Source organism: Chamaea fasciata, unplaced genomic scaffold (genome assembly GCF_029207755.1).
Source record: "Chamaea fasciata isolate MVZ Bird 193981 ecotype frontalis unplaced genomic scaffold, bChaFas1.0.hap1 SCAF_35, whole genome shotgun sequence".
NCBI classification, from domain to species: Eukaryota; Metazoa; Chordata; class Aves; order Passeriformes; family Sylviidae; genus Chamaea; species Chamaea fasciata.
The window spans coordinates 2,742,032-2,754,711 of record NW_027094120.1 but is presented as its reverse complement, the minus strand read 5'-3'; the positions used below and the strand labels follow the sequence as shown (position 1 = coordinate 2,754,711).

The following is a 12,680-nucleotide window of genomic DNA, read 5'->3' as shown; positions in this document are numbered from 1 at the left end:
AAAACTGCTATTCCTATTTCCCAAATCTTTGCCTAAGAGCCTCTGATTGTAATTTATAATTAAAAAAGAAAAAAAAGAGAGTGAAGGGGGGGGGGGTTACACTCTCCATCCCAAAAGAAACTGCAGTTGTTGTTTTTATTATTACCTAGCAGATACCTGTCTTCCCAAACCAAGAGAGGGTCCAAGGCATGAAGCCCCTCCTGTGCAGGCAGAGCTGCAGCCGAGCCATGGGGCAGCTCTGCAGCCCCGGGCCCAGTTCCCTCTGCAGAGCACAGGGCTGGGAGCAGCTGCCTGGCACTGGGGGGCTCTGGGAGGGGGCACAGCTGGCTCAGGGTGACCCTGTCCCCAGTGCCCGGCTGTGGGCAATGCTGTCAGTGCAGCCAGGGAAGGAGCTCCATCTCATTTAATCCAGTGCCATCATTAGGACACTTGAAAGTCTCCCTGAGATTTCCTTCCAAGCTTCCGGCTTCCCTCCACAATGCAAACCTGCCCTGTAGCATCTTTGTGTTATCTGAAAGCCCCACGGGGAGACACACAAGTTCTGTGATGGAGAAAATGCTGTTGGGTTGGTGGAATGAGTCCCGTGTGTTCTTGGGTACAAATGTGGGGCTGAGCCCTTGAGAAGAGGATGGACATTGGGTGGACTTTGGTGGATCCATCAGCTCTCAGCAGTGTCAGGACGGTTTTTAAAGGAAACATGGGAGGGTGATCATCCTGTGTAGGGGACAGGTGAAAGCCCAGAGAATCCTGGAACAGGACAGGGTGACAGAGGTCCTCCCCTCATTCTCCATGCACCACCTTGCCTCAGAGAACTTGCTCTGTTCTCCCTAAGCGCAGCAGCAGAAATGCTGAGTTTCTGACATCAAAAATAGTCAAGTGGAGATGAAGAAAAGCTGTTGAAAAAACTCTAGAACATTTAAACAGACTTTACCATTCCTGGTCACTGGCAGTGGGAGTACAAGCTGACAGAGACTTCTGTATTAACAGGGTTTCAAAGTGGAACACGAGGACGGGTTCCCTGTCCCCCTCTCACGTCTGCACGGCAAGGCTGAATTATAAAAACCCTGCATGTAATTGCCCTGAACCTGAAGACCCACTCAGCCAGCACCAACCAGGGCTCCCCAGTTGGAGTTTAAGGAAAATCTGCTAGAAAATCAAAAGGCTGTCAGTGTGATACAGAAGAATGGTCTGTGGGAAAAGGCTTTGATTTTACTGAAAGAACTTTCTCCTAACCTGTCACTGATCTTTTCTCCTTGAACAGGCCCCCATGGCCAGACACAGCAAATGTCCAACAGCAGCTCCATCAGCCACTTCCTCCTGCTGCCATTGGCAGACACGCGGCAGCTGCAGCTCCTGCACTTCTGCCTCTTCCTGGGCATCTCCCTGGCTGCCCTCCTGGGCAACGGCCTCGTCATCAGCGCCGTAGCCTGCGGCCACCACCTGCACAGCCCCATGTTCTTCTTCCTGCTCAACCTGGCCCTCAGCGACCTGGGCTCCGTCCTCACCACTGTCCCCAAAGCCATGCACAATTCCCTCTGGGACACCAGGACCATCTCCTATGAAGGATGTGCTGCACAGGTGTTTCTGTTTGTCTTTTTCATTTCAGCAGAGGTTTCCCTCCTGACCATCATGTGCTATGACCGCTACGTGTCCATCTGCAAACCCCTGCACTACGGGACCCTCCTGGGCAGCAGAGCTTGTGCCCACATGGCAGCAGCTGCCTGGGCCAGTGCCTTTCTCAATGCTCTGCTGAACACAGCCAATACATTTTCCCTGCCCCTGTGCCATGGCAATGCCCTGGGCCAGTTCCTCTGTGAAATCCCACACATCCTCAAGCTCTCCTGCTCACACTCCAAACTCAGGGAACTTGGGCTTCTTTTGTTTTCCATCTGTTTATGTCTTGGTTGTTTTGTGTTCACGGTTTTCTCCTATGTGCAGATCTTCAGGGCTGTGCTGAGGATCCCCTCGGAGCAGGGACGGCACAAAGCCTTTTCCACCTGCCTCCCTCACCTGGCTGTGGTCTCCCTGTTCCTCAGCACTGGCACATTTGCCTACCTGAAGCCCCCCTCCATGTCCTCCCCATCCCTGGATCTGGCATTGTCAGTTCTGTACTCGGTGGTGCCTCCAGCCCTGAACCCCCTCATCTACAGCCTGAGGAACCAGGAGCTCAAGGATGCCCTGAGGAAAATGATGAGTAGATGCTTTTCAGGAGCAACAAACTGCCTGTTTTCTTGGCCATAATTTTCAGAATGGAACTCATGACAGGCTCAAAAGGCCTTCCCAGGTCTTTGGTAGTGTTCAATGGGTTTTTCTGTCAGAAAATTATCCCCAGTGAAATTTTTTTAATCACCCCCATCTAATTCACTGTCTGCCTCTTGAATTTTATCCAGAAGCTCTGTAAACCAGGATTTACTGTATTGCTACATTTCAAGAAAATAAACTACCTTGCAGTGCTTGTTTTTCCTGGGATCCCATCTTTGTAACCTGCATGAAGTTAGAGGCGAGAAGGGGAAAAGAGTCCCAGCACAGCTACACTGCCAGGGAGCAGCAGTGCTTGGTCCTTTCAGTGCTGCTCTTCCCAGCTCCAGCCTCTCCTTCCCAGCCCTTCTGTGGCTGTAAGGCCGCAGTGCTCTGGCACATTGGTCACTGTCCTGCTGCGTGTCCCTGCTGTGACCACAGGCAGGGACTGGCCATGGGCACTGCTGGGACACAGCTGGGCTCCAGCACAGCAGCTCCAGCAGCACAGGGAGGGCAGGGCAGGAAGGCTTTGCTCTCCCTGCAGAGTCACTCTCAGGAACAGGCCCAAGGAACAGACTCTGAAGAGGCTCCTTGTGCTCCTTTTTCTCCCAGGGCTCAGTGGGATGACATCAGGGTCCCAGCGTGGCCTTCAGGGGACTCAGGGCTGCCTCAGGTTCTGCTTGTTGGTGGCCAGGGCCCATCAGATGGTGAATGGCCTGTGCTGAACCTTCCTGGGGCTCTGCAGCTTGTGCCAGGGCTGATGGCAGGGGAATGTTTGTCTGGAGGGCCTTGGCAGCTGCCAGGAGAACACAGGGGAGCTGCAGGGACAGCGTGTGCCAGGGATCAGCAGGGAGTGGAGCTCCCTGGGCACAGGCCTGGCCAGGGTGGGGTCACGCTGAGATCAAGGACTGAATGTCTGCTGTGAGCCAGGAGAGCTCTGCAGCCCCAGGGGACACAGCAGGCACAGGGAGAGGAGTCTGGGCACTGACTGCTCTGGCCCTCAGGGAACTTCCCCAGGAGGATCCAGGGCAGCCCCAAGGCCATGTGGCAGCCCTGGAACAAGGCAGGCAGCTCTGAGCAGCCTCCACGGCCCCAGCAGAGCCTGTGTGGGAGGGGGTCAGTGCAGGGAGCACCATCAGCTGCCTCTGTCTCCCGGGCTGAGCAGCAGAGCCCAGCAGAGGCAGCCCAGGGCCCCGGGCAGCACAGCCCCCGTGCTCTGCAGAGCAGCAGCCCCAGCTCGGGGCTGTGGGCAGCAGGGCAGGGGCTGCAGCAATGGCTGCTCAGGCCAGCACAGACGTGTTCCCCTGGGAAAGGCTCTGTGGGCAGCTGCCGTGTGCCAGGAGCAGAGCAGGAGCCCGTGGGTGTGCAGAGGAGCCCTGGCAAGAGGCTGCCCTGTCCCTGGGGCAGCAGCAGCAGCCTGAGGAGCCCCGGGGCCAACTCTCTGCTGCTGTGCTGGGCAGCGGGGCTGGCCCTGGGGCTGCAGCAGCTGCCTGAGCTGAGCATCTCCTGAGCATTGCAGACACAGAGTGGCTGTCCATGACCTCCAGTGCCTCCAGTTCCTGCTGCTGGGCCAGACTGGACTGGGCTGCTCTGCAGGGCTGGGGCAGAGAGAGGAAAACAATGGGCCCTTGATTATAAGAGTCCCCGCAGTTTCACACCGGTCCATTGGTTCCATGGGGCCCCACGGTGTCACTCTGGTCCCCTTGGTCACACCAGGCCCCGCAGTGTCACAATGTACCCTTGGTTCTGTGGGGCTGCAGTGTCTGTTCTGCCACTGAGCAGGGTCGGCACCAAAAACACAGACACAAGGTTCAGGTATGGTGTGATTTATTATAACGCAAAACTGCAAAGAATGACAAAAGGGGAAGCTCAGCAATGCACCCAATCGTCACTACCAAAGATTGCCTGCAGTGATTATGAAAAAAGATGTACCTGTTACTCTCAGACTTTCCCATCAACCAGATCCACACATCAGCTGGGGGAAGCTGTCACAGCCAAGGACTGCAGAGCCACTCCCGGACACTGGGAATTCCTGCAGGTGCCTCCAGCCACAGGTGAGGCTCCAACCCGGCTGTGAGAGGGCCCAGCTCTGACAGCGCTGAATAAACAAACTGACAGCACTTCTGGTGCGGGAACATCTGGTTTCATTCTCCTCTTGGGTTTGTTCCAAAGCCTGGTCAGAGCTCAAATATAACCAATAACCAATACCATCCACCCCCAAACAAGGCCAGATGTCGGATTTCATGGCCTTGTCCAGTTTCTAAATACAGAAAGATCAATCCATGTTTCACTGATGAGGGGATACGTCTATCACAGCACTAATGACCATGCATATTTCATTAATGAGCACATACAAAGATAATCTTTGGTTGGAAGTTACATCCAGAGGACACCTTGGCTCAGGGCCTGTTGTCCAGCCTTGGTACTTCAGGGACCAGGTTTAGTGTTGGGCTTGACACTGCTGGGTGAACGGCTGGACTTGATGTGCTCAGAGGTCTTTCCCAACAGAAAGAATTCTATAATTCCAGGATTCCATCTGCTGGATTCAGTTAGGTCCATGTTAGCAGCATTACTTGACTCAAGAATTTCCTCTTGGTCAGTGCTTGTGGCCTAAGGCTTCAGCTCCTTCAGCTCCTGCTGCTAAGCTGCTCACACTGAACGAAACGACTCGGAGAGAAGAATACAGTTCATCCAATTCCTTCTGGGACACTGAGAGGGGAGGGTGTGAAAACAGGAGCACTGTTTGGTGTGGCCTCCTCCCTGCCCTTCATGCCTTTCAGCACTTTGAAGCAGCCAAGAGCTTTCTCCAAGAGTGCAATGAAGCAGCTGCTCCTGCTCCCAGGTCCGGCTCTTCCCAGTCTCTGACCTTGCCTGGTTTTGTCCCTCTTGCTGTGCCCTCTGTTCCCCCTGTGCTCGGTGGCTGCTGCCCAGGACTGTGGAACTGGCACAGATCCAGTGGTGGAGACCCTCCTTTCTCTGCCCTTGCAGCTGCCTGCTCACAGCAGCCTTTTCCATCTGGGAAGCTCTACGTGGAGAAGGAGTCCCCACCTCTCTTCCTTTCACAACCCCCAGGAGCCCAGGGCTGCCATCTCAAGTCCCTGCTGGCCCTGAGGGCTCCCGGGTGCCTCAGGCTGCTGTGACACCACTGCCCACGGGAGGGAACAGTGGCAGGGGCTGTGCTCAAAGTCAGCTCCATGTGCTGCTGCTGCTGCTGCTGCTGTGGGGGTCATTTGTCCAGCCCTGCCCCAGACTGAGGGGTCAGATGCAGGCCCTGCTGCTGCTCCCTGGGGATCAGGCACAATTTGGTTGTTGCTGTCAGTGCCAGCAGAAGCCGTGGCTGGAGCAGCGGGTGCTGACAGTGCCCCAGGGCCCGGGGCCGGAGGGGTCCCTGGGCTGGGGGCTGGCAGGAGCTGCCCCTTGTTCTCCCTCTGCCTCCCGCAGAGCTGGGCCGGGCACAAGTGGGGCAGCACAGCAAACAGGGAGCCTGCCAGTCTCTTCTGGCCCTGTCTGCTCAGAGTTTGGGCCTTGGAGCTTCAGGTGGACAAAGGCAGCTGCTTCTGCTCCCTCTGTGTGTCCCCGTGTTCAGCAGTGCTGCTCCATCAGTCTGTGCCCAGCAACGGGGAAAAGCCTCAGCCCTGCAGGGCCAGGAGCTGCTGGGCTCTGCCTGAGCAGCTCGGCCACCAGGAAGGGAGCAGCTCCACAGGGGAACCAGGAGCAAAGGAAATGCCTTTTATAGGATGTGTTTTATGTTTTGAAAAAAAAAAAAAGAAAAAAGAAAAAGAAAAGATTAGAAAATATATAAAAGATAAAAACTACCCCAAATGTTTAGTGAAAAGTCTTCTGTAACTTTGGATTAGGAAAGAGGTAACTGAGTTTTTGAACAGACAACTCAGTGACTTACTTTGTTAATGTGCTGGTGGAAAAAATCCGTCAGCTGAATTCCTTTGGCAGATTTTGGGCTTTTTAACCAATATTAAGTTAATTTAAATAGTGGATTGGAGCAATAGGAAATTGAAAGATGGAATGTGCATGACTGCATCGTGAGTGTAAAAATTTTGCAGTTTGAAACTTAGACATAAAGTATTGCAAAAAAATAAGATATATAAATCTCAGTAGATTGTGTGACAGCAGCTTTCCCTTGAGCATGTGCAGCATCACAAAGACTTCATCAGTGGGATTGGGGGTGCTTGGAACTTCGTCCTGTTCCATTCGTGAATGTCATGAAATGGGACTTCACCTGCCACCAGCCCTGGTCACCCTCTGCCACCGCAGCTACTTGGACCTTGTGTCCCCCAAAGCAGATACAAAGTTTTCCGGCTGCTCCCCCCTTTCCACAGATCCACAGAGAGCTGGGATTTTTCCAAGTCTAGTGGCTCCATCGTGCCATATTCCTAAAGAACCAGCAGCACATCCCAATGAATAGGGCGAGTTACACTGATGGTTGTCAGCTCCATTTCCTGCCTAGAAATCCTGAAACTGCTTCTGAATGCGGCTCCCCTCAGCTCTTGGAAACCTACTCACAAAGAGCTGGGAAAAAAATTCCCTGACCATCAGCAAACAAGTGAGTTGTGCCAAAGTTAGAGCTCTGTGGGAAATCTCTATCCATCCCTATCCTTTTAAAATATCTGTATGTGGGGGTGTGCATGGATGTGTCTTGTATGGAAAGGAAGGAGTGCACAAGCAGCATGACTGACACCTTCACTCTGTGTTCATTCCATACCCAAGGGAACAATGATGTTATGGAAACCTTTGTATAGATAGACCCTTCTGTCCATGGGTACAGAGACATCCCAGAGCCCCTGGCACACACAGACCCTTCTGTCCATGGGTACAGAGACATCCCAGAGCCCCTGGCACACACAGACCCTTCTGTCCATGGGTACAGAGACATCCCAGAGCCCCTGGCACACACAGACCCTTCAGCTTCAGCCTAACTGAGGTGGGTGGGTGGGCCGGGAAGAGTGGGGTGGCTCACGGGACTTCACAGAGCTCATCCTGCTGGAAGGATGAGGAAAAGGGAGTGGGAACTCAGCAGTGAGGAGAGCTGAGGGCAAGAGAGCAGCTCTGAATGACACTAAAATGCCACCAGACCTCTGAGGCATTGCTGCCCCTCAGCCAGTGACAGGATGAGTCCCTAAGCCTGGGGCTTGGTCTTCCTCATGGTGACGGGCACCAAGGATGGCAATAGTGTGATGGAGACTGCAATCAGCTGGGCACTCACTGGGGGAAAATAGGGAGCAGTTGTGAAGGAAAATGCAGGTGGGGGACAGAACTGTTCAGAGAAGGCCTGAGCTACAGCTTGAGCAAGCTGAAAAATGTCATTTGGCGTCACCCCAGATAGATTTCATTTCAGAAGGTATTGAACAATTTTATTTTGGGGAGGTGTCATGTTATCCCTTGGAGATGCATCCTCTGCAAACTTGAGCTGCATTGCCAAAATGCTCAAGGCAAGTCTGCTGCAGGTCACACCGTTTCTTCTTTGGCTGATCTCGGCCCGGTGCTGAGCTCCAGCAGAGCCCTGGCAGAGCCCAGAGCAGCCTCAGCATCCGCAGAGCCCGGCTGCAAGGACAGAAACCAGAAACCGCCCGTCAGCTGAAGGCTCCTGTGCCCTTGTCCCAGCCGCCCGCGGTGCCCAGGCCATGCTGGCCGTGCTCAGAGCGGGGCCCAAAGCTGCCCATCATTGCTGCCTTTGGCAGCAGAGCAGGAGGGCAGGACACGTGCCCAGCCTGCAGCCAGCCAGGCCAGATCCACCTCCCCAGCAGCTGCCCAGAGCAGGATGCTCCTGTGCTGGCTGCCATCTCCCAAAAGCTCTTACCCCACCCGTGCCAACAAGACGGGGACACACCTCACGCCATCCGCCGCGCAAAGAAAAGCTGCTCCCAAACCACGTCCTCAGCCTTCTCCTTCATCCACTCCACAGCTGGTCCCAAGCACTTCCCAGTCAAGACTGGACACCACCTAGAAGGCTTCCTTTAGAAAAACAAACATAAAATTCACAAAGGGATTACAGACAAAAAAGGAAAAAAAGGGAAAAGGTAAAAGATCCTATCTCTGTCAGAGGTTGAGGAAGCCCCCATGCCCTGCATGCTAGGGAAAAACCCACCCACCACTGAGGGAAGCCCATGCTTTCACTCTTCCCCCCCTACACTGCCCCCCAAACTAATGGTGATCTCAAAGAAAACAAAGGGAGTGGAGCAGCCCAAGTCCTTCCTTGCCGGCAAAGCAAAGCAGCCGAGCACAGGTTCTGGAGACCCACCTCTGCTCCCACCTTGGGGGTTGGTTTGTGTCGGGCCGGCCGCCCCAGCCCCAGCCCAGGGCATGGTGGGGGGTGGCGGCTGTTGGCAGGGCCAGGAGCCGACTCCCATTTCAGAACCACCCCAGCCCGTGCCCCCAGCCCTGCCAAAAAGCAGCTTGGCAGCCCACTGAACAATCAGTTGCATCAGCCCCAGGAAAGGGGGGAACCTTTGGTTCCTGGCCAGGCTGTGCAATGCCCAAATCTGGGAGCATCCCCCTGTGTGCGAACTCATCTGCAAATTGGCTGTGGAGCCTGACTTTGAAGAAGGTGCCAGAATTGAAGTTCATCACCTTCAATTGCTGGTGGCCAGGTTCAGGAAGAGGTTGTCATCCTTGTTGTCGTCCTCACTGTCTCCAGCAGCAGCAGCCCCACCTGGTCCAGCTTCTCCAGGGGCTCCTTCTCCTTCCCTGGGGGTGAGACCAGGCTGTCAGTGTTCTGCCCAGGGCCCCAGCTGTCAGTGAACCAGCACAAGCCAAAACAACTCGCATGGCAACTCAGCTCCAGCACAAGGGCTGCCTGTGCCCACCTGATGACCCCTGTGCAGTGACACAGGCAGCACAAAAAGTCTGGCTTTCTTTGCTTCTGATTGCCAAGGCATGTGTGCAGCTGGAACTTACCAGGGCCCTGCATCAAAATGAACCTCTGGCTCTCTCCCTTCTTCTACTCCAGATGAATCTCCTGCATCCAAGGATCACCAAAAAGGTCTTCTAATGAAGGCCTTTCCATGTCATCCACGGCTAAACAGCACCTGATGAGATCCTTGCACTCTGGGAAGAGAAACCAGAAACTGCCAGTCAGTTGGAGAAGGCCCCTGGCTGCTTTGCCCCATATTCCCATGCCCAGGCCATGCTGGATGTGCTCAGAGCTGGGCCTAAACTTTCCCATCAATTCCCTGTTTTGGAGGAGAGCAGGAGAGCAGGACATGTGCCACCTCCTCAGCAGCTGCCAGAGCAGGATGCTCACGAGCCAACTGCTGTCTCCCAGCACTGGTATTCCCCCCGTGCCCAGAGATGAGGATCCACCTTGAGAGAGCCGTTGTGGCAGCGGGAGCTGGCCCCAGCTGATGTTCCAGCCGCTCCTGAAAGGGTGCTGCCCGCAGACCATCTGGTGCAGGAGCATGCCCAGGGACCAGATGGTAGCTGGCTCGCCGTAGTACCAGCCAAAGTCGGTCCATTCTGGGGGTCTGTATGCTGGTGTTCCTGTGGAATACAGATGGAGTTCATCAGAGGGATGCTGCTGCTCCCAGAGCCTGGCCCCAGCATCCCTGGGCATGTGGGGACTGCCCCAGTGGCACATGGTGTGACCCGCTGCCCTCCCACCAGGACCTGGGCTTTGTGTGAAAAACGGGCATTGGAAAAGAAACCACTGGTGTAGGAAAAGGGCAGCAGAAGCCCTGGAAAGGCCTGACCAGAACAAGAAAAAACCCACTCAGAGCAGGAGGAAAACCATGCCTTCCTTCTCCCTGCCTGCATTGCCCCAAATAACATTATGAACACAAGACAAAGAAGGCCAGAGGAGCAGTCCAAGCCCTTTCTCACCTGCACACCAAACTGGCTGGTGCACAGGTTCTGACTCCACGCTCTCTGATAGCCCCACCCACGGGTGTTTCTGTCGGGCTGGCTGCCCCAGCCCCAGTCCTGGGCAGAGTGGCTGGCAAAGGCTGCCAGCAGGGCTGGAAGCTGGGCCCCAACCCACCCCTGCTCAAAAGCAACTCAGCTGAAGTGTCAGTGCCATGAGTGGCAGCAAAAGGGAGAATCCCCACTGCCACACCCAGGTTGGGCTGTGAGATGTTGGGCCATGAGATGTCAGGAGCTGGGAGCACATCCTTGCGTGGGCTCACCTGCAAACTGCGTGTATGCCGTGTCTTGAAGGTAGGTGCCACAGCCAAAATCGATCAATTTGGCCTGCCCGGTGGCCAGGTCAACCAGGATGTTCTCTGGTTTGATGTCTCCGTGCAGGACCCCGCAGCTGGTGCAGTGCCGCACGGCCTCCAGCACCTGGCGGAACAGCTCCCGCGCCACCTCCTCGGACAGGAACCTCCGTGCCCGAATGAAATGCTGGAGGTCCTGACACCGCTGCGGGCGCTCCAGCACCATCACGATTTCACTGGGGAGCTCAAGCCAGTCCAGCAGCTGGACGACACCAGGGAAGCCAGTGGAGACCCTGTCCAGCAGCACGATCTCCAGCGGTGCGCTGGTGCCGTTGGGCTGTGGGATGACCACGATGCCGTCAGTGGGGCTGAGGCCGTGCCAGGGGTGGGGAAGCCCTCACCCAGCCCGGGATGTTCTGCACCCTCCGCTGGCCCCACGCCCGCTCTCCCTCGAGGCGTCCTGGCGCCTTCCACCCTGCCGGGCCTCGGCTCGTCCCCGCCCGGCACGGCCCGGCTTCTCCCGCTGGCCCCCGCTCACTCACCAGCTCTCCCCAGTGCCGGACGCGGTTCCGTGGCACCCTTTTGATGGCCACCTGCAAGCCAAGGGGAGCAGCGGCCTGAGCTCGCTGCCCACGCTGCCCACGCTGCCCAGCCCCATGCTCTTCCTCCTCCGCCCTCCTCCTCCTCCTCCTGCGCCCGCCGCCAGCCCCGCCGCTCACCGGTGCGCCGTCCGAGAGCCGCGTCCCTGCGAAGACTCTTCCGAAGCCGCCGCGCCCCAGCAGCGAACCCAGCCGGTACTGCTCCTGGAGGCCCTGCTGCGCCTTCCCTGCCGGCGAGACGTGGCTGTCAGTGCTCGGCCCGGGGCCAGCAACAGCCCCCGAGCGCCCCTCAACCGCCCCGGGCCGGGAATCCCCAGGCGTTCGCTCCTGGCAACGCGACAGCGGCAGCTCGGGGCCGGCGGCCACGCTGCCGAGCGGCGGAGCTCGGGCCGGGGAAGCCGCGGCGGAGGCCGCGGGAGCGGCCGCGCCACCTGTGTCCTCCGCGGGGCCCGGGAGGGGCCGGGGCCGGGGCCGGGGCCGGGGATGGGACCGGGGCCGGGGCCGGGGCCGGGGCCGGGGCCGGGGCCGGGGCCGGGCTCGGCACAGGCGAAGGCAAAGGGCGGCGATGCCGCTGAAGCCCCAGGCACTGATCCTCGTCCGCCACCGCCATCGCCAGGACAGCCAGAGCCCGGCGGAGGCGAGACCGCGGCGGGAGGCCCGGGGCCGGGGGCGGAGACGGGGCAGCCCCACCCGGGGCCGGGGGCGGGCCGGGGGCATGGCCCGGCCCTGCAGGGGAGAGGGAGACTGCCAGAGGACGGGGACACCGGGACAGGGAGATCGGGAGAGGGTGCGGGACTAAGGGAGAGGGTGCGGGCCTGCGCGAGAGGGAGAGGAAAGGCAGGAGGAAGTCGACAAAAGTCGCTTTTTCTGCTGCTGCTGCTGCCGCTGCTGCCGCTGCTGCCGCTGCTGCTGCCGCTGCTGCCGCTGCTGCTGTAGCAACTGAAGCCCCGGGGCCGTTTTTCCCCAGGTCCGTTTGTCCGTTGCCCGCTCAGCCCCACGCCGAGCCCCGCGCTCCCCGGGGGCAGCCCCGAGCCTGTCCAAACACGGGAACTTTGCCCACAGGAGCCAAGACCCGGAGTCTTGACTCCTGCACTGTGGCAGAGCAATCCCCTTGGTTGCTGCTGTGCATTGTCCCTGCTGAGGGTCAGACACTGTCAGAGCACGTTCCCTGAATGCAGAATTTGTACCTGGCCCAAGCACTGCACTTGTGTCTCCAGCATTGCTTTCCAAGAAAAACAGGGGAAGGCAAATTGTGTGTAGCTCATGGTATTTTACAGCATCTCAAACTTGCCAAATCATGGATCTTAGAGGTGAGATCCATTTGTAGTTCATGGGATGGAGAAGTAGTGCAAGATGGAAAAGGGGAGCATCAAAATCATTTGACAAGGACATCTTAGTATTGGTTCTATACATTTTCATTTCATTTCTTAAATGCTCTTTCAGTTTTCCCAGAATCTTCTCCACAGTCCCGTCTGCTCTTTCCAAGAACACTTCCTGGAGAACGAGGTGCAGATTCTGTCACAAGACGTGCCACCAACTGCAGCTTCCCTTGGCTTTCCACACTGTGTGTGCAGTAGGAGTCTTGCAGCAAAGCAGGACAAATATTTGAAGAACTTGACAGCTTGTCTGTTCTTTTCCTTGTGGACTTGGGAGTTGTGCCCTTGGTAAGGTTTTCATT

The 12,680-nt window shown here is 56.8% G+C and overlaps 1 protein-coding gene across 1 annotated transcript; it reads left to right on the top strand.

Annotated features, from left to right (window-relative positions):
- Nucleotides 1-1,284: 1,284 nt before the first annotated feature.
- LOC136303508 (olfactory receptor 14J1-like) lies at nt 1,285-2,426 on the top strand. The gene has a single exon (XM_066207165.1). It carries the CDS (start codon nt 1,285-1,287, stop codon nt 2,239-2,241), a length of 957 nt encoding a protein of 318 aa, XP_066063262.1. The 3' UTR covers nt 2,242-2,426.
- The last annotated feature ends 10,254 nt before the right edge of the window (nt 2,427-12,680 follow it).

Coding starts and splice junctions, on each gene's coding strand:
- LOC136303508 (XM_066207165.1), top strand. CDS start 1,285: ATGTCCAACAGCAGCTCCATCAGCCACTTCCTCCTGCTGCCATTGGCA.